At 36.4% G+C, this 23,650-nt stretch overlaps 1 protein-coding gene, 1 non-coding gene and 1 pseudogene across 5 annotated transcripts in view; all 3 read left to right on the top strand.

Annotated features, from left to right (window-relative positions):
- Positions 1–23,650, top strand: part of NPEPPS (aminopeptidase puromycin sensitive) — a 107,276-nt gene that overhangs the window by 59,128 nt on the left and 24,498 nt on the right. For all 3 annotated transcript variants that reach the window (XM_055407693.2, XM_055407692.2, XM_055407691.2), the window contains exons 4-12: positions 7,725–7,846; positions 16,597–16,704; positions 17,957–18,157; positions 18,613–18,709; positions 18,826–18,859; positions 19,724–19,838; positions 22,048–22,212; positions 23,063–23,167; positions 23,571–23,631. In XM_055407693.2, coding sequence (XP_055263668.2) covers positions 7,725–7,846; positions 16,597–16,704; positions 17,957–18,157; positions 18,613–18,709; positions 18,826–18,859; positions 19,724–19,838; positions 22,048–22,212; positions 23,063–23,167; positions 23,571–23,631 — 1,008 coding nt within the window. The remainder of the gene's footprint in view (positions 1–7,724; positions 7,847–16,596; positions 16,705–17,956; positions 18,158–18,612; positions 18,710–18,825; positions 18,860–19,723; positions 19,839–22,047; positions 22,213–23,062; positions 23,168–23,570; positions 23,632–23,650) is intronic.
- On the top strand, positions 6,602–6,705 carry LOC129544899 (U6 spliceosomal RNA). Its single transcript, XR_008683636.1, has one exon. It is a non-coding gene; the product is annotated as a U6 spliceosomal RNA (small nuclear RNA).
- LOC148774729 (large ribosomal subunit protein eL33 pseudogene) lies at positions 7,857–16,704 on the top strand (annotated as a pseudogene). Its single transcript, XR_016035526.1, has 2 exons — positions 7,857–15,188; positions 16,597–16,704. The product of XR_016035526.1 is annotated as a large ribosomal subunit protein eL33 pseudogene (transcript).

The following is a 23,650-nucleotide window of genomic DNA, read 5'->3' as shown; positions in this document are numbered from 1 at the left end:
TGCTAAGTGAGGGCATGGAAGGAAAGATTCGTTGATACATTACTGTATGTGCTGTTTAAAAGCACAAAGAAACTAGACATTCTGAGCTTAATAATGGAATAAATGATATACAAATCAGTTGGTAAAGTACTGAGACTTTGATAAATGAGCATATGAAAAGCCACAGATAATATGAAAGAAAATGCAAATGAATAATAACAGTGTGTTAAGATATTTGCCCTCCTCGTAATGAGAAATATTAAAATAACTGCTACTGATAATACCAGTTTTTGTCTGTCATGTAATCAGAAGTAAAAAAATGAATCTCGATGTGACTGCCTTAATATTACTGGTAAGAATGTAAATCCATGTAATTTATTTGGAAAGCAGCCTGGCAGTTTGTGTTAAGAGCCTAAAGATATTCATGTCTTTTGACCTGGCAGTTCTGGTATTAGGAATATAGTATCCTAAAGAAAAGTCATACATATAAGAACTACCTTATGCCTAGAAGTGTCTCTTCAGACATTACTAAGATAGTAAAAAATTAGAATTAATACATTTGTCCAACACTAAGGGAATAATTAAGCTAATTATGACATATATGTATGGTGAATACATCGAGCAATTAAAAGTGAGGTTTGTGAACTCTTAACACTATAAAGTACTTATTATAATGTAAAATTGAAAAGCAGAATACAGAATTATACATACGAGGTGATGAATCAGATCTCTAAAATGGTATGAATAATATATGTCTGGTTGTTGACATAATTGATTTTTATTCTTATTCATACCCTTCTCTGTTTTCCATAATTTTTATATTGAGACTATATTCTCTCAATATGAAAGTATTTATGGAAAAATTTTAAATTGGAGAAGTTTTATCTTGGTACTCTTAAAGACCTTTCATTTTGTCTTTTTCTCACTAGGATTATTTTTGTGTGAAATTATTGTAAAAACAAATGTTTGCCATGAACCTGTATTAAAAGATACTGAAGATAATAACCTGAAAATTGAGAATTCCTCTCTCTGACCCCTTCTACTTTTATTGTCTAGTGAATCCTTCCAGAAACATTCTATGTATACATAAGTGTATGTGTACATTTTAATCCACAAATGGGATCACAAATATCAGTGGCTTACAACAGATATTTCTTGTTTACACATGGCCCTGAGGATCACTGATCATCTGCAGACATATTGCCAACTTCCCTGAACTCCACTAAGCTCATATGACTACTGATGCCAGGCTCTGTAGTGAGTAGCTGCTATGTGCAGCATGCTGTTCTCTCATATGACAGAGGGCAGAAGCTCGGGGCTGGAGACAGCAACAAATCACAAACATTTTAAAGCTTCTACGTGGATGGTGATGTTCATTCACATTTCATTGAGCGAAGCAAATAGCATGGCCAAGCCCAAAGTCACTGGGGCAATAATTACCAGACATTTGATAAACTTATAAATGAAACATAAAGCAAAAAGGAAAGCAATAAGTATAATAGAAATATAGAAAATTGAAAGAAGCAAAGAAAAATGAAAAGAAAGCCCCCCCCCAAACCCAAACAGATTAATATCCTAAGGAGTATTACTAGTATTACATTCATTAAATAAGAACAGGATGGAATAGAATAAGAACACTTTTGGAAATTATAATATATTAGGAGTAAAAAAAAAAACAAGAAGTTTTGAAAGGTGAAATAGAGGCATCTTCCAAATGGGAAGATTGGAGGACTGATCTAGCAGGACCAGACATCCAGCTAGTGAAAGAGAGGACATAGAAAATGGGAAGGGGAAATTATGAAAAACACACAATATGAAAATATATTTGAACTGATGAGACAGAAGCCTTAAGTTTGAGAAAATACACTATCAGAAGGAAACTCAATAAATGTAAGAAGTCCCACACCAAAGCAAATTTTAGAATTTTCAGGGGGTAAAGTGAGGCTGTCAAAGAGTTTCTACCTGTTGCGAGGGTGTTGGGAGGAAGTTACCTTGAAGGTTCAGAGATCAAAAGAGCAGTAGATTTACAATGGAAACTGGACTCTAATAAAGCCATTCCTTGAAAATTATAAGTGAATCTGACTCTCAATTTAGAATTCTATGCTTAGCCCCACAATGAGGTTAAAGAAAATATTTTCAGATCTTTGAAGTTATAGAAAATATTAATTCTTTGTGAAAGATATAGTAATGGAGATGTAGTTTGGCTCAAACTTCACTTTTTATAGTAAGAAAATTGAAAAGTGAAAAAAAAAGCTAAATAAGCAAGGTATTTAGAAATCACAGAGTTGTTACTGAGGCAAGTATAGGGAGTAAGTAGCATTGGGCCTGCCTGCAGCTTATATAGGTGGGCCTGTAGAACTGTGTTGTGTGTTAGCCGCTCAGTCGTGTTTGACTCTTTGCAACCCCATGGACTATATAGCTCGCCAGGTTCCTCTGTCCATGGGATTTTCCAGGCAAGAATACTGGAGTGGGTTGCCATTTCCTTCTCCAGGGACTCTTCCCAACTCAGGGATCAAAGCTGGGTCTCCTGCATTGCAGGCAGATATATGAGGTTTAAAACTGAACTATTATTTTGATAGGAATGATAGGAAATTTTTTAAAAACTTAAAATCTGTATCATTACAGACTATATTCTGTATTCATACTGTGAAAAGATTAAAGTCAGTAGCAAAAGACAAAAAAATGTCTTCTTATATATTGGAAAAATGATACTTCTGAAAATTAATGAGTCGAGGATTTGTTACAGGAATTAGAAAATATTTAGAACTGAATAATAAAATTGCTACATACAGAGCATGTGGGATACAGGTAAAGCACTATTTTCAGAGAGGATATTCAGCTAAGAAGAAAGGCTAAAAATTAAGTGGGCATCAAGATCAATGTTAGGCAAAAGGAATAGGTAACTTGAAGAGAGTAGAAGAGACAGATTTAAGAGCAGAAAGTAATGAAATAAAAATGAGGAGAAGAGGAGCAAAAATATTTAAAGGTGGCTTAAAATAGCCTAAGAAGATACATAAACCTAGTTAGCATGTATAGGAAAAAAATAGCTTAGATTCAGTTGTTTAGCATTAGGAAATTTGACATAATTTTTTAAATCAAAACTATTAGTGTGTTTATCAAAAGAAGCCAGAATATATTTGCTGGAACTCATCAGGTTAGAAAGGACATAAACTCCCAGAAGATATATGTGTATGTGTGTGTGTGATGTGTACCTATATATGAATATATGTGTGTATTATATATTCACACATGTATCTACTGAGTGCTTAATCTGTGCCACGTACTGTTTTATGTGCATCATAAACATTTGTTAATCCGTTTTGAAATAGATTCTATGATCTCAGCTTTAAAGATAAACTATTGCACCAAAAGATGTATTTAACTTAAATAACTTGCCCAAGGTCAGCTTGCCCGCCTGACAATGCAACAGACTTAAGAGACGCAGATTCGATCCATGGGTCTGAAAGATCCCCTGGAGAAGGGAATGGCAACCCACTCCAGTATTCTTGCCTGGAAAATCCCTTGGACAGAAGAGCCTGGTGGGCTATGGTCCATAGGGACTCTAAATAAGAGTCAGACACAACTGAAGTGACTTAGCACGCACATACAAAGTATATTTTACAAAGTTTTGGAGATTTTTAGCTAATATACTTAAGTAACTAATATGAATATTAGAATTAAAAATTACCCCATTTACAGGTGTGATTGTATTAAATTATTGAATATATATAAATATCTGTTTGAAAATCATTGGCTTTCACATTTTCCTCAGATATCTGGATCAAAGTTACCTAGTCATTCTTTGCTTTAGGAATAAAATCCTGATTTTTTTTTTTCCAAATTTCAATAAGTGGTCTTTCTTCTGGTAATAAATACTGAGCATGTATCAGGAGGACATTAGTAACCTTTGTGTTTAGCTGATTCAAACGTAACAGTTGTGCCAAATACTATATAACAAAGTAAAACATCTTCGTTTCTGAAATTGGCACCATTTTAGAATATTGGTTAACTTCCCATGATCATCGTAAGGCCTAACAACCTTAGAATCAGTGGTTAAGGATCCTGTAGAGTGACAGTCATTCACTGAACTGAACTGAAGCTTTAAAAAACAGTTTTTTGGAGGAAGTCCTAATTTTTCAGTTGTTTAATAAATGAGCTTATATGTTTTAAAAGGCTTATCACCCCGAGAAGATAAATATTGTATACCTTGGATATTCAAATAAAGCATCTAATTTGAGGAAGCAAAGTCAGTTATATGTGAAAATAGGTATAAAATCAGACTTTCTGGCAATTGGTTCTTTCAGTTCAGTTCAGTCGCTTAGTCGTGTCCGACTCTTTGCGACCCCATGAACCACAGCACGCCAGGCCTCCCTGTCCATCACCAACTCCCGGAGTTCACTCAAACTCATGTCCATCGAGTCGGTGATGCCATCCAACCATCTCATTCTCTGCCGTCCCCATCTCCTCCTACCCCCAGTCCCTCCTAGCATCAGACTCTTTTCCAGGAAAGTTATGACCAGCCTAAAGAGCATATTAAAAAGCAGAGACATTACTTTGCCAACCAAGGTCCGTCTAGTCAAGGCTATGGTTTTTCCAGTGGTCATGTATGGATGTGAGAGTTGGACTGTGAAGAAAGCTGATCGCCGAAGAATTGATGCTTTTGAACTGTGGTGCTGGAGAAAACTTGAGGGTCCCTTGGACTGCAAAGAAATCCAACCAGTCCATTCTAAAGGAGATCAGTCCTGGGTGTTCACTGGAAGGACTTATGCTAAAGCTGAAACTCCAATACTTTGGCCACCTCATGCGACAAGTTGGTTCTTTAGTGTGGTATAAAATTGACAGATGAAATTTATCATGAAGTCCTTTTTCCTCCTGTTTTTGCCCTAAAATTCTGTATCAATGGCAAATATTCTATAATTAGTACTATATAATGTGACACCAATTAAATTTAGTAATAAATAAAAAAAACCAAAAATGTGTTTTGTTTGAATTTCAGGTAATAACCCTTCCCAATAATTTGTATTTTGTAGTCTGCCACTTTTCAGAAATGGTCATTGTCAATATCTTGTTACAGTATTATGACCTTGGAGATTTAAAACCGAGTAAAAATGTGAGCAGACTTTCTTATTGAGTTGCGTTTTAAATCCACTTTTATTCCAAGTAGGAAAAGTCAAAAGTAGATTTACCATGGAATATGAAGACATCTTAACAGTTGACATTGAAAAACAGACTGACCAATTCCATTTATGGAATTGTAACATAAAATTTCATCAAACAGTTCTATTTTTAAAGAGGTTTTCGTAGTCTAATGGATATTCTTTACTAACTTTATTGGGGCTTCCCAGGGGTGGCTCAGCAGTAAAGAATTTGCCAGCCAAGCAGGAGACGTGGGTTTGATCCTGGGTTGGGAAGATCCAGGGAGAAGGAAATGGCAGCCGACTCCAGTATCCTTGCCTGGGAAATCCTTTGGACAACAGAGCCTGGGTTGCAGAGTTGTACATGACTTAGCGACTAAACAACAGCAACAACAGGAACTTGATTGCTGTGAACACATATGTTTTTGTTTTTTTAATCAGTGAATTCCCAATGAAAATAGAGAAATGTTATATTATTTATAACTAAATTCTTTAGTATCAGTCAGAATTGTTTCAGATTCTTTTACTGTTTTTAATATTTACTGTCCCAGTAATCTATCATTCTCTTTTTTTTTTAAAGTATTTATTGACTCCTTCAGTCAGAATGTCTGATTTTAAAAAAAAATACTATCACAAATGTCTATTCAGTAGACCTTAAATTGAGTTGTTTGGTTTTATTTTCCTAGCATGATTCAGAATGTGGCACTTTCTTTAGTTGTGACTTTGCTTCAAATGTCTGAAATTTTTACTTGAAATTACTTTCAGAACCATTTTGAGGCATATAAAGAAATTAGCTTAATTACTTAGTAGGCAAAATTAGTGTTTTGTCTAGAAATAGATTGCAATTTGTTATTCATATAATCTGCAGACTTGAACTTTTTATGACTTGGGCCTTTCCAAAAAGCAAATTCAGTTTTGGAAGGTGAAGATTTGACTTTGTGAACATCCAAAAGGATATGTCAGAAAGTCAAGAACATTTTGAACAATGTCACTGTCATTGCTCTGCAAGCATTCCAAAATGTCAGTTTGAAGCATTAGGATATAAAAGTTTTGATGTAAGTGGTTAATTACTTTATGATCATACTCTATCTCTGATTTGTTAGATTCCCATGCTCTGGATTCTTTTATAAATAGGCACTTTAAAGGGATCAATTACAAAGTCAACATTTTGGGGGTTTTTTGTGACTGGATTTAGAAAATGTAGAATGGAATTATTGTTTTGTCATGTGATGTTTTTCAGTAGTAAATAGAGAACCACACAGTCCAAGGTTGGTTGAATTTGGAGATGTGGAGAAGGAAACGGTAACCCACTCCAGTATTCTTGCCTGGAGAATCCCATGGACGGAGAAGCCTGGTAGGCTACAGTCCACGGGGTCGCAAAGAGTCGGTCACGACTGAGCGACAGAACGGAACGGAACGGAGGAACTGCAGATATGGAAGGCCCCTATCCCAGTGGTGCCTCTGGAGTCGTTAGTTGCTTTTATTGTGCTTGCTTAGGCTGTGCATATACTAAAATTGGAACAATACAGAGAAGATTAGCATGGCCCTGCGCAAGGATGACATGCAAATTTGTGAATCGTTCCATGTTTTTTTGGGCTACCCAGGTGGTTCAGTGGTAAAGAATCTGCCTGCCAAGGCAGGAGACCCAGGGTTCGATTCCTGGGTTGGGAAGATCCCCTGGAGAAGGAAATGGCAACCCACTCCAGTATTCTTGCCTGGGAAATCCCATGAATAGAGGAGTCTGGCGGGCTACAATCCATGGCGTCGCAAATAGACAGACTTAGCAACTAAGCACCTATAAATTATAGATGGATTAACCCCCGTATTATTCAAGGGTCAGCTATATATATATATTTGTAAAAACTCTCATTTTGTATAAAAAAAGAATGTCTCTATTTGTATAACTGAGTCACTCTACTGTACAGCAGAGATTGGCACAACATTGTAAATCAACTATACTTCAATTTTTAAAAACCTCCTATTTTATCTAAATTGATTTTGCTCTTATATAACAATAGAATATGTATTCAGGTTGTATTTTTATTTGCATTTAATAATTATTGGTTTAAATTTATTTCTTTAATATTCTTAGATTTCAAGAAAGGATCGATCTGTATGGCATAATTGGCAGAGAGCATGAATTTTGATTAAACAGACCTAAGTTTTTAATCTCATTCTTGCTACTTACTAATTGTGTGACCTTGGGCAAGTTATTTAACTTTTCAGGGTTAGTTTCTTCATCTCACAAAATGGAGACAATACCTACCCAACTAAATATTTTTAAAGCACCAGTGCATAATAGCTGGTCATACATTGAATATATTTATTTCTTTTCCTGCTTTTCATGTATTGGTAATTTGAAACTTGTTAGTAAAATTAAAGAACTTTCTTAGCAGTCACTCTCAACATGACTTTAAGGTTTCCTTTAGGATTAGTTTGCCATTTACTTTAGTAAATACTATATTCTCTACATTGCCAAGAGGAGTGTTTGAGAAAGGAAGGAATGATTTGAACATTGTCAATAGCTATGAATTAATGCTTAATGACATACTTCTGATAACTTGTACTTAATATTTCCATGAAAGTGTTTTCATTTATCTTCAATCACAGGTACGGGAACCTTAAAGATAGATTTTGTTGGCGAACTGAATGATAAAATGAAAGGTTTCTATAGAAGTAAATATACTACCCCTTCTGGAGAGGTGCGCTATGCTGCTGTCACACAGTTTGAGGTATGGTATTCTTTAAAATATGAGCTTCCCAGGTGGTGCTAGTGGTAAAGAGTCTGCCTGCCAATGCAGGAGATGTTAAAGATGCTGGTTCAATCCCTGGGTTGAAAAGATCCCCTGGAGGAGGAAATGGCAACCTGCTCCAATATTCTTGTCTGGAGAATCCCATGGACAGAGGAGCCTGGCAGGCTACGGTCAGTGGGGTTGCAAAGAGTCGGACACGACTGATGCAACTTAGCACGCATGCATTCTTTAAAATATTATGATCTTGGAACTTCTCTTGTGGACCTGTGGTTGAGAATCTGCCTGCCATAGGCTTCCCTGGTGACTCAGTAGTAAAGAATCCATCTGCCAGTGGAGGAGACATGGGTTCTATTCCTGATCTGGGAAGATTCCACATGCTGTGGAACAACTGAGCCCATGCACCACAGCTATCTAGAGCCCAGGAGCCGCAACCACTGACCCTGCCTGCCACAACTACTGAAGCCTATGCACCCTAGAGCCTGCACATCACATCAAAGAGTAGCCCCCGCTCGCCACAACTAGAGAAAGGTCCGTGCAGCAACAAAAACAAAGCACAACCAAAAATAAATAATGAAATAAAATTATTTTTTTAATAACAGAAAGACAGGGGGCAAATAAGTGGGGTAGACTCGGCTATATCCCTCGGATGAGGCACTGGCCTGCTGGGAATGGGACTTCTAAAACAACAAATATGTCTGGAAGGCTGTGGTCCAAGGCCATTTTTGCTGGCTATAAACGGGGTCTACAGAACCAAAGGGAACACACTGCTCTCCTGAAAATTGAAGGTGTATACGCTCAAGACGAAACTGAATTCTATCTAGGCAAGAGATGTGCTTATGTGTACAAAGCAAAGAACAACACAGTAACTCATAGTGGAAAACCTAACAAAACTAGAGTAATCTGGGGAAAGATAACTCGAGCTCATGGAAACAGTGGCATGGTTTGTGCCAAATTCCAAAGCAACCTTCCTGCTAAGGCCATTGGACACAGAATCCATGTGATGTTGTACCCTTCGAGGATTTAAACTTCTTGAAAATAAATAAAAGTGTGGATTTGAAAAAAAAAACAAACAGAAAGACAGGATCTGCCTGCCAATGCAGGGGACATGGGCTTGGTCCCTGGTCCAGGTGCTAAAATTCCACATTGTGCAGGGCAACAAAGTTCACGCGCCACAACTGCTGAGCTAGTACCCTAGAGCCCATGTTCTGCAGTAAGAGAAGCCATGGCAGTGAGCAGCTTGCACACCATAACCAGAGAGTAGCCCCCGTTTGCCACAAGTAGAGAAAGCCCACATCAGCAATGAAGAGCCCATGTGCCACAACAAAGACCCAGGGCAACCAAAAAAATCATGATCTTCAGTGAGACATTCTGACAAAGGTCTGTTCTCTTATTCACCTGATTATTTGAGACTAGATGCCTGTAACCGCAGTTTTATTAATAATTTTGAAATTTTTATTCTATATTCAGTTATCTCTATTATACAAGGGAGGGAATTAGGGATGTGGGCTGGGGAATGATATTTTTATAACAGTATCAATATTAATTTAGTAGGAAAAGCCACAGGTACAAAGTATAAAAGCAATCCAGGTGTTGAAGTTTTGTTCCCTGTATGTATGCATATATAGCTATATACACAGATATATATGGATTTTATATATATGTATATATCTAAATGTAATTTTGTTACCTGTGTGTATGTGTGTGTATGTGGGAGTGTGATTCCAGTGCTTATCTCCAGCCCTTTTGAGCAGTTCTTCATCTTGGAATGATTTGCTGGAGTGTGTCTCCAAATGATTTTTAAAGGGAGAGTATGTGGGTGGTATACTTCCTGAGTATTGGGATATCAGAAAATCTTTCATTTGCCTTTATATACAACCAGTTTTACTGAACATATAAAAGATTTGTTGGAGGAGGAGGAGGAAAAAAAGAGCAGCCCCTGGCATCAGAAGTTGTCCTAGCACTGAAGCTATACATGTTGTTTTCCTGTTGGATGTAAACAGAATGCCAACCTCAGGCAAGGTTACTATTTTGACACCATGATAAGGTGAGACAAAACAAGGACCCTTCGTAATTTCCTCCAAGCACAGACAAAAACAAGGTCATTTTGCTCATCACAAAAGACAACTCCCTTTCTTGGTTAAAATGAGTGACTGCTGCTTTTTTACCAAATGCAGTCTTAGGCTTGCTGTAGATTGCCCTCTTTATATTAACAGAAAAGATAATACTCACTGATTAAATTGCCTCCACTTTCTGACAGCACTCAACTAGAATTCTTTCTTCTTAAATCATCTCCAAATCATTCAGGCAAATTCCAGATCACATAATAGTTTCTTACCTTTTAACTGATACACCCCATGGTTTCTTTTGAGTGAGTTTTCCCTTAACAAGCCCAACTTCTTCAATAAGAGTGATACAGTTGGCTTACAGTTTTTCTCTTTCAGAGGTGCGTAAATGTTGGTCTAGGGACGACGCTGGTGGTCCAGTGGCTAAGACTCTGAGCTCCTAGGCATGGGGCCTAGGTTTGATTCTTGGTTAGGGAACTAGATCCTGTGTGCTGCAACTAAAGATCTCGCATGCCACAACTAAGACCTGGCACAGCCAAATAAATAAATATTAAAGAAACCCAATATAGTCCAGGTTATTATAAAAAATTTTTTTAATGTATAAAAATTTTGTTTCATTATAGCTCCTGACTCCTTCATGCTGCTATTGTCATAAAAATTTGATCTTTATATAGTATTAATACATCTAAGCCTGTCAGTCGTTTTCTAATTATTATCTTATACAATTGCCTTTTAAAGACAAAACAGAAAAGAATTACAAATAAAAATGTTTATGGGAATCCCCTGGTAGGCTAGTGCTTAGGACTTTTGACTATAGGGAGCTGGTCAGCGTTCAGTCTCTTGTTGGGGACCTAAAATCCTGTAAGCTGTGTGGTGCAGCCAAAAATGAAAAACAGACAAAACCCAAATAAAAATATTTATGCTGTCTTTATAATTCCTATGTGTTCCCCTTCATGGTGTTCTTCATGTCTTTGTATGGATTTGAGTTACCATTTACTGTATTTTACTGCAGCTTATAGGACTCCTTTCAGTATTTCTTATAAGGCAGGTCTGCTAATGATAAGTTCTCTGTCTTTTGGCACAGTCTAAGAAATAAATAACAATAAATATTAAAAAATATGTTGTTCTAAAGTCTTTTATATCTCATTCTGTCAAATAGGAGGAGTCAGACTAAAATGTCTCTTCTCCCTTTATAGAGTAACACATTTTAAAATTTTGCTTTGTTTTCTTTGTGACTGCTTGTTAAATTATTTCTTCGTACCTAAAAATTTTTACCAGGTGTTCACTTTTCATTAACTTTTAATAATTGGTGAACCCTACTCATTCAGATTTAGATCTTTCGTCAGTATAGCAGTATTTTCTTCTATTGCATCTTCATTATGTTTCTGTGCTGATCTCTTCTTCAAGAACATCATTTTATAATAGGTTTAGCTCTAGTGTCTATCCCCTAAATGTACCTTTGATTGCTTTTATCACCTTGTCCTTTGTTTGGTTTTTCTTTTTTGCTTAATATATATATTATTGAAGTATGACTTCCCTGGTGGCTCAGACGGTAAAGCGTCTGTCTACAATGCAGGAAACCCAGGTTCGATCCCTGGGTTGGGAAGATCCCCTGGAGAAGGAAATGGCAATCCACTCCAGTACTATTGCCTGGAAAATCCCATGGACAGAGGAGCCTGGTAGGCTACAGTCCATGGGGTCCTAAAGAGTTGGACCCGACTGAGCGACTTCACTTTATAGTTGACTTACAGTGTTTCAGGTGCACAGCAAGGTGATTCAGTTATGCATATATTATTTTTGAAATTATTTTCCATTATAGTTTATTACAAGATATTGACTATAGTTCCGTATGCTATACAGTAAACCTTTGTTGCTTATTTCATCTTCCTAATTAGAAATCTAGCATTCTATTCATACTAAGTCAAACAAGTGGAATCAAAATATCATAAATTTTTAGTTAGGCAAAAATTCATAAGTTTTCTGAAATATATATATCATAAATACTATTTATGTATGTGTATACGTAAGCTTTTCTACTATGCTTGATAAAAGCTTGAGAAAGAACATTTAAAAAAAGAAAAAGATGGAGAAATAAGAAAACAAACTAAATGAAATGGGAGGACTGAATATGAAATAGAAAAAGTGAAACAAACTAGATAAGAATCATCATATAGTCCAGTTGTTTTTAAACATGACTGCTCATTAGAAGCATACCTGGAGCTCTGGAGGAAAAAATGCAATACCTGGGCATTTGTATTTTTCAAAAAATTTCAAGATAATTCTGATAAGCATCTGGATTTTAAAAAGTGATTACAAGTTTTTCTGTTAAATTGTAGTTTTGGTTGGTGATATAGAGTTCTATTAATTTTCTGTTGGCCAATCATGATACAGTGGTATAAAGTGAGTAATAGTTACATAATCACCATAGTAAAAGGTGTTTATCAGTTTTCCCAATCAATAGCCAGACAAAAAATAAAAGATAATTATAATAATTTTAAGCCATATTGGGAACATGATTACCTTATATTACAATATAAAATAGTTCCATACAATTTGGGGGGGTCAAGCAGAGTGAGGTAAGTGGAAGTGCATACATGCACATGTTTTCATCTGCCTAGCCAGTGTATGTCTTTTGGTTGGTTCATTTAATCCATTTACATTTAAGGTAATTATCAGTATGTATGATCCTATTACTGTTTTCTTAATTGTTTTGGGTTTATTTTTTGAAGGTCTTTTCCTTCTCTTGTGTTTCCTTCTTAAAGTTCCTTTAGCATTTGTTGTAAACCTGGTTTGGTGGTGCTGAATTCTCTTAACTTTTGCTTATCTGGAAAGCTTTTGATTTCTCCATCAAATCTGAAGGAGAGTCTTTCTGGGTATTCTTGGTTGTAGGTTCTTCCCTTTCATCACTTTAAATATATCATGCTGTTTGCTTCTGTCTTGTGGAGTTTCTATTGAGAAATCAGCTGACAGCCTGATGGGAGTTCCCTTATATGTTATTTGTTGTTTTTCTCTTGTTGCTTTTAATATTTTATCTTTGTCTTTAATTTTTGTCAGTTTGATTACTATGTGTCTCAATGTGTTCCTCCTTGGATTTATCCTTCCTGGGACTCTCTGTGCTGCCTGGACTTGGTTAACTGTTTCCTTTCCCATGTTAGGGAAATTTTCAGCTATTACTTCAGATATTTTCTCGGTCCTTTTTCTCTCCCTCCTCCTTCTGGGACCCCTATAACGTGAATGTTGGTGCATTCAGTGTTGTCCCAGAGGTCTCTTAGGCTGTCTTCATTTCTTTTCATCCTTTTTTCTATATTCTGTTATGCAGCAGTGATTTCCACCATTCTGTCCTCCAGGTCATTTATCTCTTCTTTTGCCTCAGTTATTCTGCTCTTGATTCCTTCTAGTATATTATTCATCTGTTTTTTAGTTCTTGTAGGTCTTTAGTAAACATTTCTTGCATCTTCATTGTTTTCACGAGATCCTGGATCATCTTCATTATCATTATTCTGAATTCTTTTTCTGGAAGGTTGCCTATCTCCACTTCATTTAGTTGTTTTTCTGGGGTTTTATCCTGTCCCTTCATCTGTGACATAACTTTTTGCTTTTTCATTGAGATTAACTTTCTGTTTGGTTATGGTTTTTGTCTTAGCTGCTGTGGGACTGTGCTTCTTGCTTCTTTGATCTGCCCTCTGATAGAGGAGGCTAAGAGGCTTGTGTAAGCTTTCTGATGGGAGGGACTGGCAGTGAGAAAAACTGGGTCTTGCTCTGGTGGGCAGGGCCTTGCTCAGTAAAGCTTTAATCCAATTATCTGCTGATGGGTGTGGTTGCACTCCCTCCCTGGTAGTTGTTCGCCCTATGGTAGGGTTAATGGCAAACGCCAGGGGGGGGCCTTCCTGGCCTGATGCTGCCAGTGCTTCTGTCCCTGCCGTGAGCCCCTTTCAACCCATACCTCCACAGGAGACCTTCCAGCACTAGCAGGTCGTTGTGATTAAGTCTCCTGTGGGGTCACTGCTCCTTTCCTCTGGGTCTTGGTGCTTGCAAGATTTTGTTTGTTTGCCCTCCAAGACTGGAGTCTCTGTTTCCCCTAATCTGTGGAAGTCCTGTAATCAAATCCCGCTGACCTTCAAGGCCAGATTTCCTGGGGATTCCCGGTCCCTTTGTCCAGTACCCAGGCTGGGAAGCCTTACTTGGGGTTCAGAACCTTCAATAGTGCAAGAACTTCTTTGGTATTATTGTTCTTCAGTTTATGGGTCACCCACAACTATATACAACTAGAGAGAAGCCCACCCACCACACCAAAATGTCCTGTGTGCAGCAACAAAGGTCCAATGCAGCCAGATAGATAAATACATTTTTTTTTAAATAGAAACTTAGATCTTACTATCTATTTCATTCATTTAATTTCCTCTAGTATAAACTCATTTATTTAGTGCTGCTCCTAATTTGAATTTTTCTGTGTATTTTTTTCCTTATAGTCTACTTACTTTTTCAAACACCTTATTTACTGTTTAGTAGAATTCATAATTTATTTAATTTCTTTGACAGTACAGTCAGACATGTCATATTTTTCCTTCGAGAAATACTTTTTAAAAAACATTTATTTATTTATTTATTGGCTGTGCTGGGTCTTCATTGCTGTGCAGTCTTTTTTCTAGTTGTGGTCAGCATGGGCTACTCTCTAGTTATGGTATACAGGCATTGCCATGGCTTCTCTTGTTGCAGAGCATAGGTTTTAAGGCACATGGGCTTCAGGAGTTGCAGCATGTGGGCTCGGTAGTTGCGGCTCCTGCACTCTAGAGCACTGGCTCTGTAGCTGTGGCACAGGGGGCTTGTTGCTCCATGGCACATGGGATCTTCTCAGATCAGGGATCAAACCCTTGTCTCCTGCATTGGTAGGCGAATTCTTTACCACTGAGCCATCAAGGAAGCCTTGAAATCCTTTTCCAGAAGTATATGTTTCCCTGGCAGGCCAGTGGTTAAGATTCCACACTTCTACTGCTAGGGGCATAAGTTTGATCCCTGATGGGGAACTAAGATCCCACATGCTGTTCAGGCAAAACAAACAAACAAAACAAAAATTAAGCAACAGTTAGAACCGGATGTGAAACAACAGACTGGTTCAAAATTGGGAAAGGAGTGCGTCAAGGCTGTATATTGTCACCCTGCTTATTTAACTTATACGCAGAGTACATCATGTAACATGCCAGGCTAGATGAAGCACAAGCTGAAATCAAGATTGCTGGGAGAAATATCAATAACCTCAGGTATGGAGATGACACTACCCTAATGGCAGATATTGAAAAGGAACTAAAGAGCCTCCTGATGAAGGTGAAAGAGGAGAGTGAGAAAACTGTCTTAAAACTGAACATTCAAAAAACTAAGATCATGGCATCCGATCCCATCACTTTTCATGGCATGTGGGGAACCAGTGATAGACTTTATTTTCTTGGGCTCCAAAATCACTGCAGACAGTGACTGAAGCCATGAAATTAAAAGATGCTTGCTCCTTGGAAAAAAAGCTATGACAAACCTAGACAGTGTATTAAAAAGCAGAGACATCACTTTGCCAACAAAGGTCCATATAGAGTTGGACCATGAAGAAGGCTGAGCGCTTAAGAATTGTTGCTTTTGAGCTATGGTGCTAGAGAAGACTCTTTTGAGAGTCCCTTGGCCAGCAAGATCAAATCAGTCAGTCCTAAGGAAATCAGCCTTGAATATTTACTGGAAGGACTGATACTGAAGCTCCAATACTTTGGCCACCTCATGGGAAGAGCCAACTCACTGGAAAAGACCCTAATGCTAGGAAAGATTGAGGGCAGAAGGAGAAGGGGGCAATAGAGGATGAAATAATTAGATGGCATGGAGGGACTGATGCTAAAGCTGAAACTCCAATACTTTGGCCACCTCATGAGACGAGTTGACTCACTGGAAAAGACTCTGATGATGGGAAAGGTTGGGGGCGGGAGGAGAAGGGGACGACGGAGAATGAGATGGCTGGATGGCATCACCGATTCTGTGGACATGGGTTTGAGTGTACTCCGGGAGTTGGTGATGGACAGGGAGGCCTGGCGTGCTGTGATTCATGGGGTCGCGGAGAGTCGGACACGACTGAGCAACTGAACTGAACTGAACTGATCAACTCAATGGACATGAGTTTGAGCAAACTCTGGGCGATAGTGAAGGACAGGGAAGCCTGGTGTGCTGCAGTCCATTGGGTCACAGAGAGTCGGACGTGACTGAGGGGCTCAACAACAACAACAACAATATGCCTTCTCTACCTCTGCATATTTTGTTTGTTCTTTTTAAGATACAGAATCTTGTCAGCAGTTCTATTTCTGTTTTATTAAAGATTCTTTCTTTTAAAACCGATATTCTGCTGCACCACTAAATCTTATTTTGCTTTAAAATTTATTACTCTTTTTTTATGTTTGCAGAAAGAATGAGATCTCTTTAAAGAAGTGGGTCAAATGCTGACAGTTTATGTGCTGTATATGAAAGTTCTACCTTGTATTTTCTTTGTAATCAGTGCCTAGCTTATTGCCTAGCACTAAGTCAAAAATAAATATTTGAAAAAGTGAATGAATGAATGATAGAAAGAAATGGTTGTTACTTCATGAAATAGTCCAGTAGGTTCATTCAGTGATAGTTCATATTTCATATTCTTTTTTTAAGGCTACTGATGCCCGGAGAGCTTTTCCTTGCTGGGATGAACCTGCCATCAAAGCAACTTTTGATATTTCATTGGTTGTTCCTAAAGACAGAGTAGCTTTATCAAACATGGTACGTATGTGTTAATGAGTATTCTTATATTTTGAATAAGCATTTAGCATATTTTGTTTGCTGATTAGATGGGATAGCATGGAACTACCTAGTCACCTAGCACAGTACTTGACACATAATCGGAGCACACCTGTTAGTGTTCTTAGTTTCTTGTAAGCCCTCTTTTTTTTTAATTGCCTTATTTGGGGAGTTTTCCCGCATCCTGGAAGAAATTTCGTGTAAGCTATGTTAACAAGATTGCCTGCTTCCTTTAATTTGGAAATCTAAGTAAGAAATGAACTTAATAACTATTACCTGAGAGAAAAAAATCTGATATTCTTACTAAATGCCAAAAGTTATAGCCACGTAATGAAGTGTATTTAGGTTTTAACTGATTGTGTTCTTGGATGTGCTCCCTTCACTGATGTCATTGAATGTCATTCACAGTAGAATAAGCATTTACTGCTTGAAATGTGTTGTGTAAGACTGCCTTATTTAAGACATAGAGTAGCCAGTAGACTATAATAGGAGTCTAGGGAACTTGGAAACACCTGCTGGACCTGAAATAACTGGCTTTTGTTTCCTTTATTAGTGGAGAGAATTCTGTAGATTCTCTTCTTAAAGACGCTTTTCTCAAATATTCTTAGAGAGGAAGCTAATAAATTACACTGAAATGTTCATTTGCAGTTTAATGCAAATGAATTTATCTGATCAGTTCTTGAATAAGTCTTACTTGGAAGAAAAAATAGCAAGAACTTGAGGAAACTGAGAGCCTGAATAGGAAAAAGAGGGAAATTGGGGAGCTCTAAAAGTAAACAAGATTTGTCACAAATTTGCTTAGAGCCAACCTTCATACAGAATAGTCTCTAAATCTAGAAATCTGTGCCCTTTGAAATGTTCAGTTTCACAACTACATTTTATTTTCATTAATATTTGTTGTCTTCTATCCTTCATTCACTTGAAAAGTATTAAAGTCTTAAAACATCCCAATACCTGTTATGTTAATAGGTATTCAAGAAAAGTTGCTTCTTTTACATTACAGATCCTTGGTAGTTTTAACACTTCAACTTCTTAGTGTGTATGCTTCATCAGTTCACTCTCTTTCTTAACAGGAAAAGTCTCAAGAGTGTAATAGTACTGGGTAAATTAGGATAGAGAAGTAAGCAGTGCTGGAAAGGGGGAAGAAAAGGTTACAAAACCTACAGTTTTGGGGTAGTGTTTGCTCTAAGGTATTTAATGTAAATCTGTTAAATTTTCCTTTTTTTTTTTAAAGAATGTAATTGATCGGAAACCATACCCTGATGATGAAAATGTAGTGGAAGTGAAGTTTGCTCGCACACCTGTCATGTCTACATATCTGGTGGCATTTGTTGTGGGTGAATATGACTTTGTAGAAACAAGGTCAAAAGATGGTGTGTGTGTCCGTGTTTACACCCCTGTTGGCAAAGCAGAGCAAGGAAAATTTGCGTTAGAGGTAAATGTACTTGAAGAGGATTGTTCCAACAGTCCATAACTCCAGGTTGGGGAATTTACATTTCTGATCAATTATTAGTACAATTATTTATAATCTAATCTGAACTATCTTGTGCTACTTTGGTTTTACTTTTAATAGAATCTTGGAACTAGCAACTTTGGTGGTGTATTAACATTTTGAAAGATAATGATTAAGAGAATATTAGAATGGAATTTATTAACCTAGAGAGTGGGGGGGAACATATATAATTGTACTTTTCATACTGAGTTATAAAAGGATTAAATTTTGGCTGACATATACAGAGCTTAGGGCTAAAGCAGTCTTTGGAGGTGGGGTCCCCCAGGGTTGGTTTCTTATAACTTGAGATATTTGGCTTGCAACTGGATTCCTTTGTGGATTTCTGTAGGAATGGCAATAAGATTTATCAGATGGTTGTTTTCTTTATACTTTTATAGGTTGCTGCTAAAACTCTGCCTTTTTATAAGGACTACTTCAATGTTCCTTATCCTCTACCTAAAATTGATCTCATTGCTATTGCAGACTTTGCAGCTGGTAAAGTAAATTTCATTTTATTGATAAATTGTAATAACTTTTATTTTGAATTTTATGATTTTTCAAGAAGTAGTATGTATAAATATCAATAAATGTTTATATTTTATTTTATGAAGGTGCCATGGAGAACTGGGGCCTTGTTACTTATAGGTATGTTAATGATGTATTACCCTGCCTTGTCTTTTAAATCACTGATTTCATGAGTGCTTCACTCCTAATTACAGTTCAGCAGCTTCTGCTTTATGATCTGCCATAAATTTTCCTACCTTCCCCCATTTCCTTGAACATTTTAAGAATGCAGATGAACACCCTCTGGTGCTACTATCTGAGAGTATAAGATTTTAAAGTGAGCATCTGGCATTAGTAGCATTTGTAGATGTATTTTTGGCTGAGTTTCTCATTTCAGTGCATTCTCTTCCTCCTGGTAGTTACATAGTTATATATCCAGCTTGAAGAACTTCCCCTGATTTAATGTCTTCTAGCCAAGTTCTTACATGTCTGTCACCACAATACAAACATGTGGGTTGTATAATTTTAAAAGCAGTGTCTGTAAACAAGTTTTGGCCTTCTACTTTCAATTGCCTTCTTCGATGAGCTAAGTTTTGGACACTCTGTTCAGTGTTCTTTTTGGGACAGTGGAATGCATCTTCCCCCAGCTTGCCACTTCTCTGCTTTTAATGGAAGAACTGTCTTCTCTTTCTGTCTAGCACAGTAATCCCTAATCCTTTAGATAGTTTTTCTAAAATTTCAGGCAGCTGTCCTATAAACAAACTGATAATTAAACTTGTGTCACATCTTTGATCTTCTTTTGTATGAATTCAATGGAGTAGTCTTTAATCGTCCCAGAACTTTTTCTATCCTATGTACTCTGAGGAAATGTTTTCTTGACATCTTTAAAGCCTAACTTGACCATCTTATTTACTGTTTGAACCTCCCTCTCCCACTTCTGCATGCCTGCTTTTATTGAAATACTTTTATTTAAAATAAATAATTTTTTTTTTTTTTAAAACACAGGGAGACTGCATTGCTTATTGATCCAAAAAACTCCTGTTCTTCATCACGCCAGTGGGTTGCTCTGGTTGTGGGACATGAACTCGCCCATCAATGGTTTGGAAATCTTGTTACTATGGTATTTAATATTTTTAAGTGCTCAAATATATTTTTTTCCTGCTACACCTTATGTTGGCTAAATAGTATTTCAGGTTTGGCTGGCACATTGTACCAAAAAAGTTTTTTTGATAGGAAAACTTTATTTTGAAAAGTTTTTATCAGGATATCCATGTTAATTAAGAACATACAGGCAATCTTTATTCAACAGAAAATACTACCTAACCTGTTATAAATACTGCCTGCAAATGGGGCAAGTCATGATATTAATATGGGTGAAAGGAAGAGAGTCCACTTAGACAATTGCCATGCAGTGAGATTCAGACTAACTGAAGTTTCTTGTGTCATATGTCACTGGCTGTAAAGTAACCTGATGAATAGCAAACTATCTTTAATAGGGTTGAAATGTTTTTAAGGGTCATTTTCTTCATTGCCTAAAATTTTAAGTTGAAATTTGATAGAAATGAAGGCAAAGAAACTACAGAATAACTGAAGTATATTAAAATTTCCAGCTGTCCTATTGAAGTCCTTGTTTATTGTAATGTTTGTAGTGAATGATCTCTGTCCTCTAGTCTTGACCTTTCCCTTTTACTCTAAATGAGTACTATCTATAGCAACCGTGTTAGAGCTTGGGAGCACAGCTTTTAATAAGTGAACTAGAAGTACCTCTGCAAAGAAAGAACTGGAGATTGTGGAGCCAGCCAAATTCCCTGATGGCATTTTAGACTGCCAAAGAGCAGAGCCCAACTTGGATGTTAGTTGAGACCACATGTCACAGAAATAAGCAAGAAAGAAAAACATTTAGCAACTCTTAAATGTCTGAGTTTGAGCAAACTCCAGGAGATAGTGCAGGACAGGGAAGCCTGGCGTGCTGCTGTTCATGGGGTCACAAAGAGTTGGACATGTCTTAGCAACCGAAACAGCAATGTGTCTGAAAGAGTTCATAAAGAAAGTCAGCCCTTGAAAGTAAATCCTTTCCTTTTTGCTTTGGTTGTTTAAAATTTTGCTTAGGGGTTAAAAGAAAAAAAAAAGAAAAGGTTGTTTGGAATATACTTTTACATGAAATTAAGTATGCTAGTTCCTGTGTTCAGATATGTCAGAAATGTTCCTTTCTCCTCATGCAGCAAGTTTGTTGCTACCAAACAATTATTTTTTTTGCTATGTTGAGCAGATTTTATTTTTTATGATTTTATTTTTAAACTTCCAGTAATAAATTTTAGTAGGGGAAATGTGTGCATTCTCATGTTGGTTTTAAACAACTTTTTGTTGTATTTGAGTAACTTCTAGTTATTGGATGTCAGTTTTTTCATTAACTGAAATATAGGGGTTTAGAGAGAGTTGGAAAATTACTAGCTTTGTACCAACTTATCCCAGTGGAGTCTGTTAGTTAAATAAGTACACAAAGCATGTAGACAGATAGCCATTTATCACTTTATTGAAAACATTTGATCTTTTCAGAATTTTAAAATACCCTTTTGTTTTTCACCATTGTATTTGTCCTTATCTTGAATTCATATAGTATTGCTTTTTTTTATAAGAGATTTAATCAACTTTAATGAAAATTAGATTGAAAACTCTTTCTAGAAAGTTTATTTCTATTTTAAAAAGTTGATTTTGTCTGTGACCCATTATATTCTTTGTCCACTTCACTATTTATTCTTACTATTAACAAATTAGAATTTTATATTCTATAAATGTTTAAATACCAGTTATATTTAAACTTACTATGACATTTTGTTGATTTCATGTAATTCTTGTACAAGCAATACTACTATTCTGTTTATCTAGAAAGTTTAACTTGTCACTTAGCAATGATTTTTTTCCCTGTCATTATGGAGATAGTTCCTAGTTTTCCTTGTTTGGTCCTAATAACTTTCTGGTTTCTTAAAGAGAGTTGTTTATTAAACTAAATTTTATATGACAGTGTAGCTCTTGCACACATTTATGCACTCTCTTCCCAATTTCCATCCTGAGGGTGTTTTTCATCCCCCTTTTTCCTCCTTTTCTACATTTAGTACCAAAAAGTTACTTAGCAGTGGTGATAATGCTAGTGTCACCAGTTGGTCGTTCTTGCAGTTCTTTTGTTCATAGATGTGAGTTATTTTCTAAATGTTTTGAATTGAATTTTAGTTCATTAAGAGTTTTAGAGTATAATGGAAGGGACATAAGAGTTTTTTATATTAGTGGAGTGACAAGTGTCTTCTTTACATATTTCCATCTTCTGTTTTTAGGAATGGTGGACTCATCTTTGGTTAAATGAAGGCTTTGCATCATGGATTGAGTATCTGTGTGTAGACCACTGCTTCCCAGAGTATGATATCTGGACTCAGTTTGTTTCTGCTGATTATACACGAGCTCAGGAGCTTGACGCCTTAGATAACAGCCATCCCATTGAAGTGAGACGTAATTTTCAGTCATTGGCCTTTGCTTTCACTTTCAATGAAATATGTAGTTTTTTAAAATAGAAATACTTGGGACTCTAAAAAGAAAATTGCATGAGTGATGTCACTTACTTTTGTAGTTTATATATCCATCTTGAAACTGCAGGCAGATTCTTTATCGAGTAAGCTACAATGGAAATCCCATTGAAACTCTACAAAGTTCTAGTTCTATTTCATTTTAAACATCTGTATCTTTGTAGAAGCAAGTTTTCTGTATCCATAAACATTCACTGAATAGATGTTTATTGAATAGTAATGGGGGAGCCATACCTGTTGGGTAATATTATGATTCTTTCATTTCAAAGAAAATTCTAAACTTCTTTTGTTGTTGTCATTGCTTTATATATATTTTAATTCTTTTGACTTAATCTGTCCTATTTCGGCTAGTTTATATGTATAAATTTTGCCTCCAAAGAGCTAGACTTATAGTCTACTCTGACATATTTAACCTGGGTCCTATGTAACTGTTAGCCATTACAATAAGTGCAAGAAGTCAAATGTTTTTCATCTCTCCCTTCCTTACCTTCACTCCCTATTTCCAAAGAGATCCACGGTGACTTGCCTCCCAGCAAAGCAGTGTCAAGACTGGAACCCAGGCCCTAAAGAGATGATGGGGATCATGTTATGTATTCTGTTTTATTAGTATTAATTATTACACCCTTTTAAACAATTACACAGTATGAGTCACCTAAAGGCAAAAAGTATCTTATGAGTTAGAAGAGTTTTCCTAGAAAGCTCTTTATGTAATTCACTATTATAGTTTGTCTGCTTCATGTTAATAACCTTGAATCACACTGTCTGCCAGGTCAGTGTGGGCCATCCTTCTGAAGTTGATGAGATATTTGATGCAATATCGTACAGCAAAGGTGCATCTGTCATCCGAATGCTACATGACTACATTGGAGATAAGGTAAAAAAATTAATTAAATTCTTTTATGGTGATCCCACAGAGTTTTACATGAAAAAGAAAAGTTTTATTTTATTTAGGTTAAGTTCCTAAGTAATTTTTCTAGAATCTATAAGAATATTAATCTGGCTTATCTTTATTTCTTTTTATGTTGACTGTTTTGGTCTCTTAAATGCATGATGTTGCAAATATATTTTAGGGGTTGGTGGAAGTCTGGTATAAAACTTAAAAGCAAAAGTAGAAGGCAAAGCGTATGCATAACAAAAGGCCATAGACATTACTGTGTTTTAGTAAATCTAATACTCAAGTAACTTTGAATAAGTTAGTTTTTGAGTATTCTTTAGTCAGAATATACTATAATTCTGAGTTCTGACTCTCCTGGATTTTAAAAATTGTGTTTTCTCAGGACTTTAAGAAAGGAATGAACATGTATTTAACCAAGTTCCAACAAAAGAATGCTGCCACAGGTAATTTTTAATAACTTGA

This window comes from Moschus berezovskii, chromosome 20 (assembly GCF_049115385.1).
Source record: "Moschus berezovskii isolate FMDL1 chromosome 20, NW_MosBer_1.0, whole genome shotgun sequence".
NCBI lineage: Eukaryota > Metazoa > Chordata > Mammalia > Artiodactyla > Moschidae > Moschus > Moschus berezovskii.
Note: the sequence above shows the minus strand (reverse complement) of the source record. Positions and strands in the feature narration are given on the sequence as shown.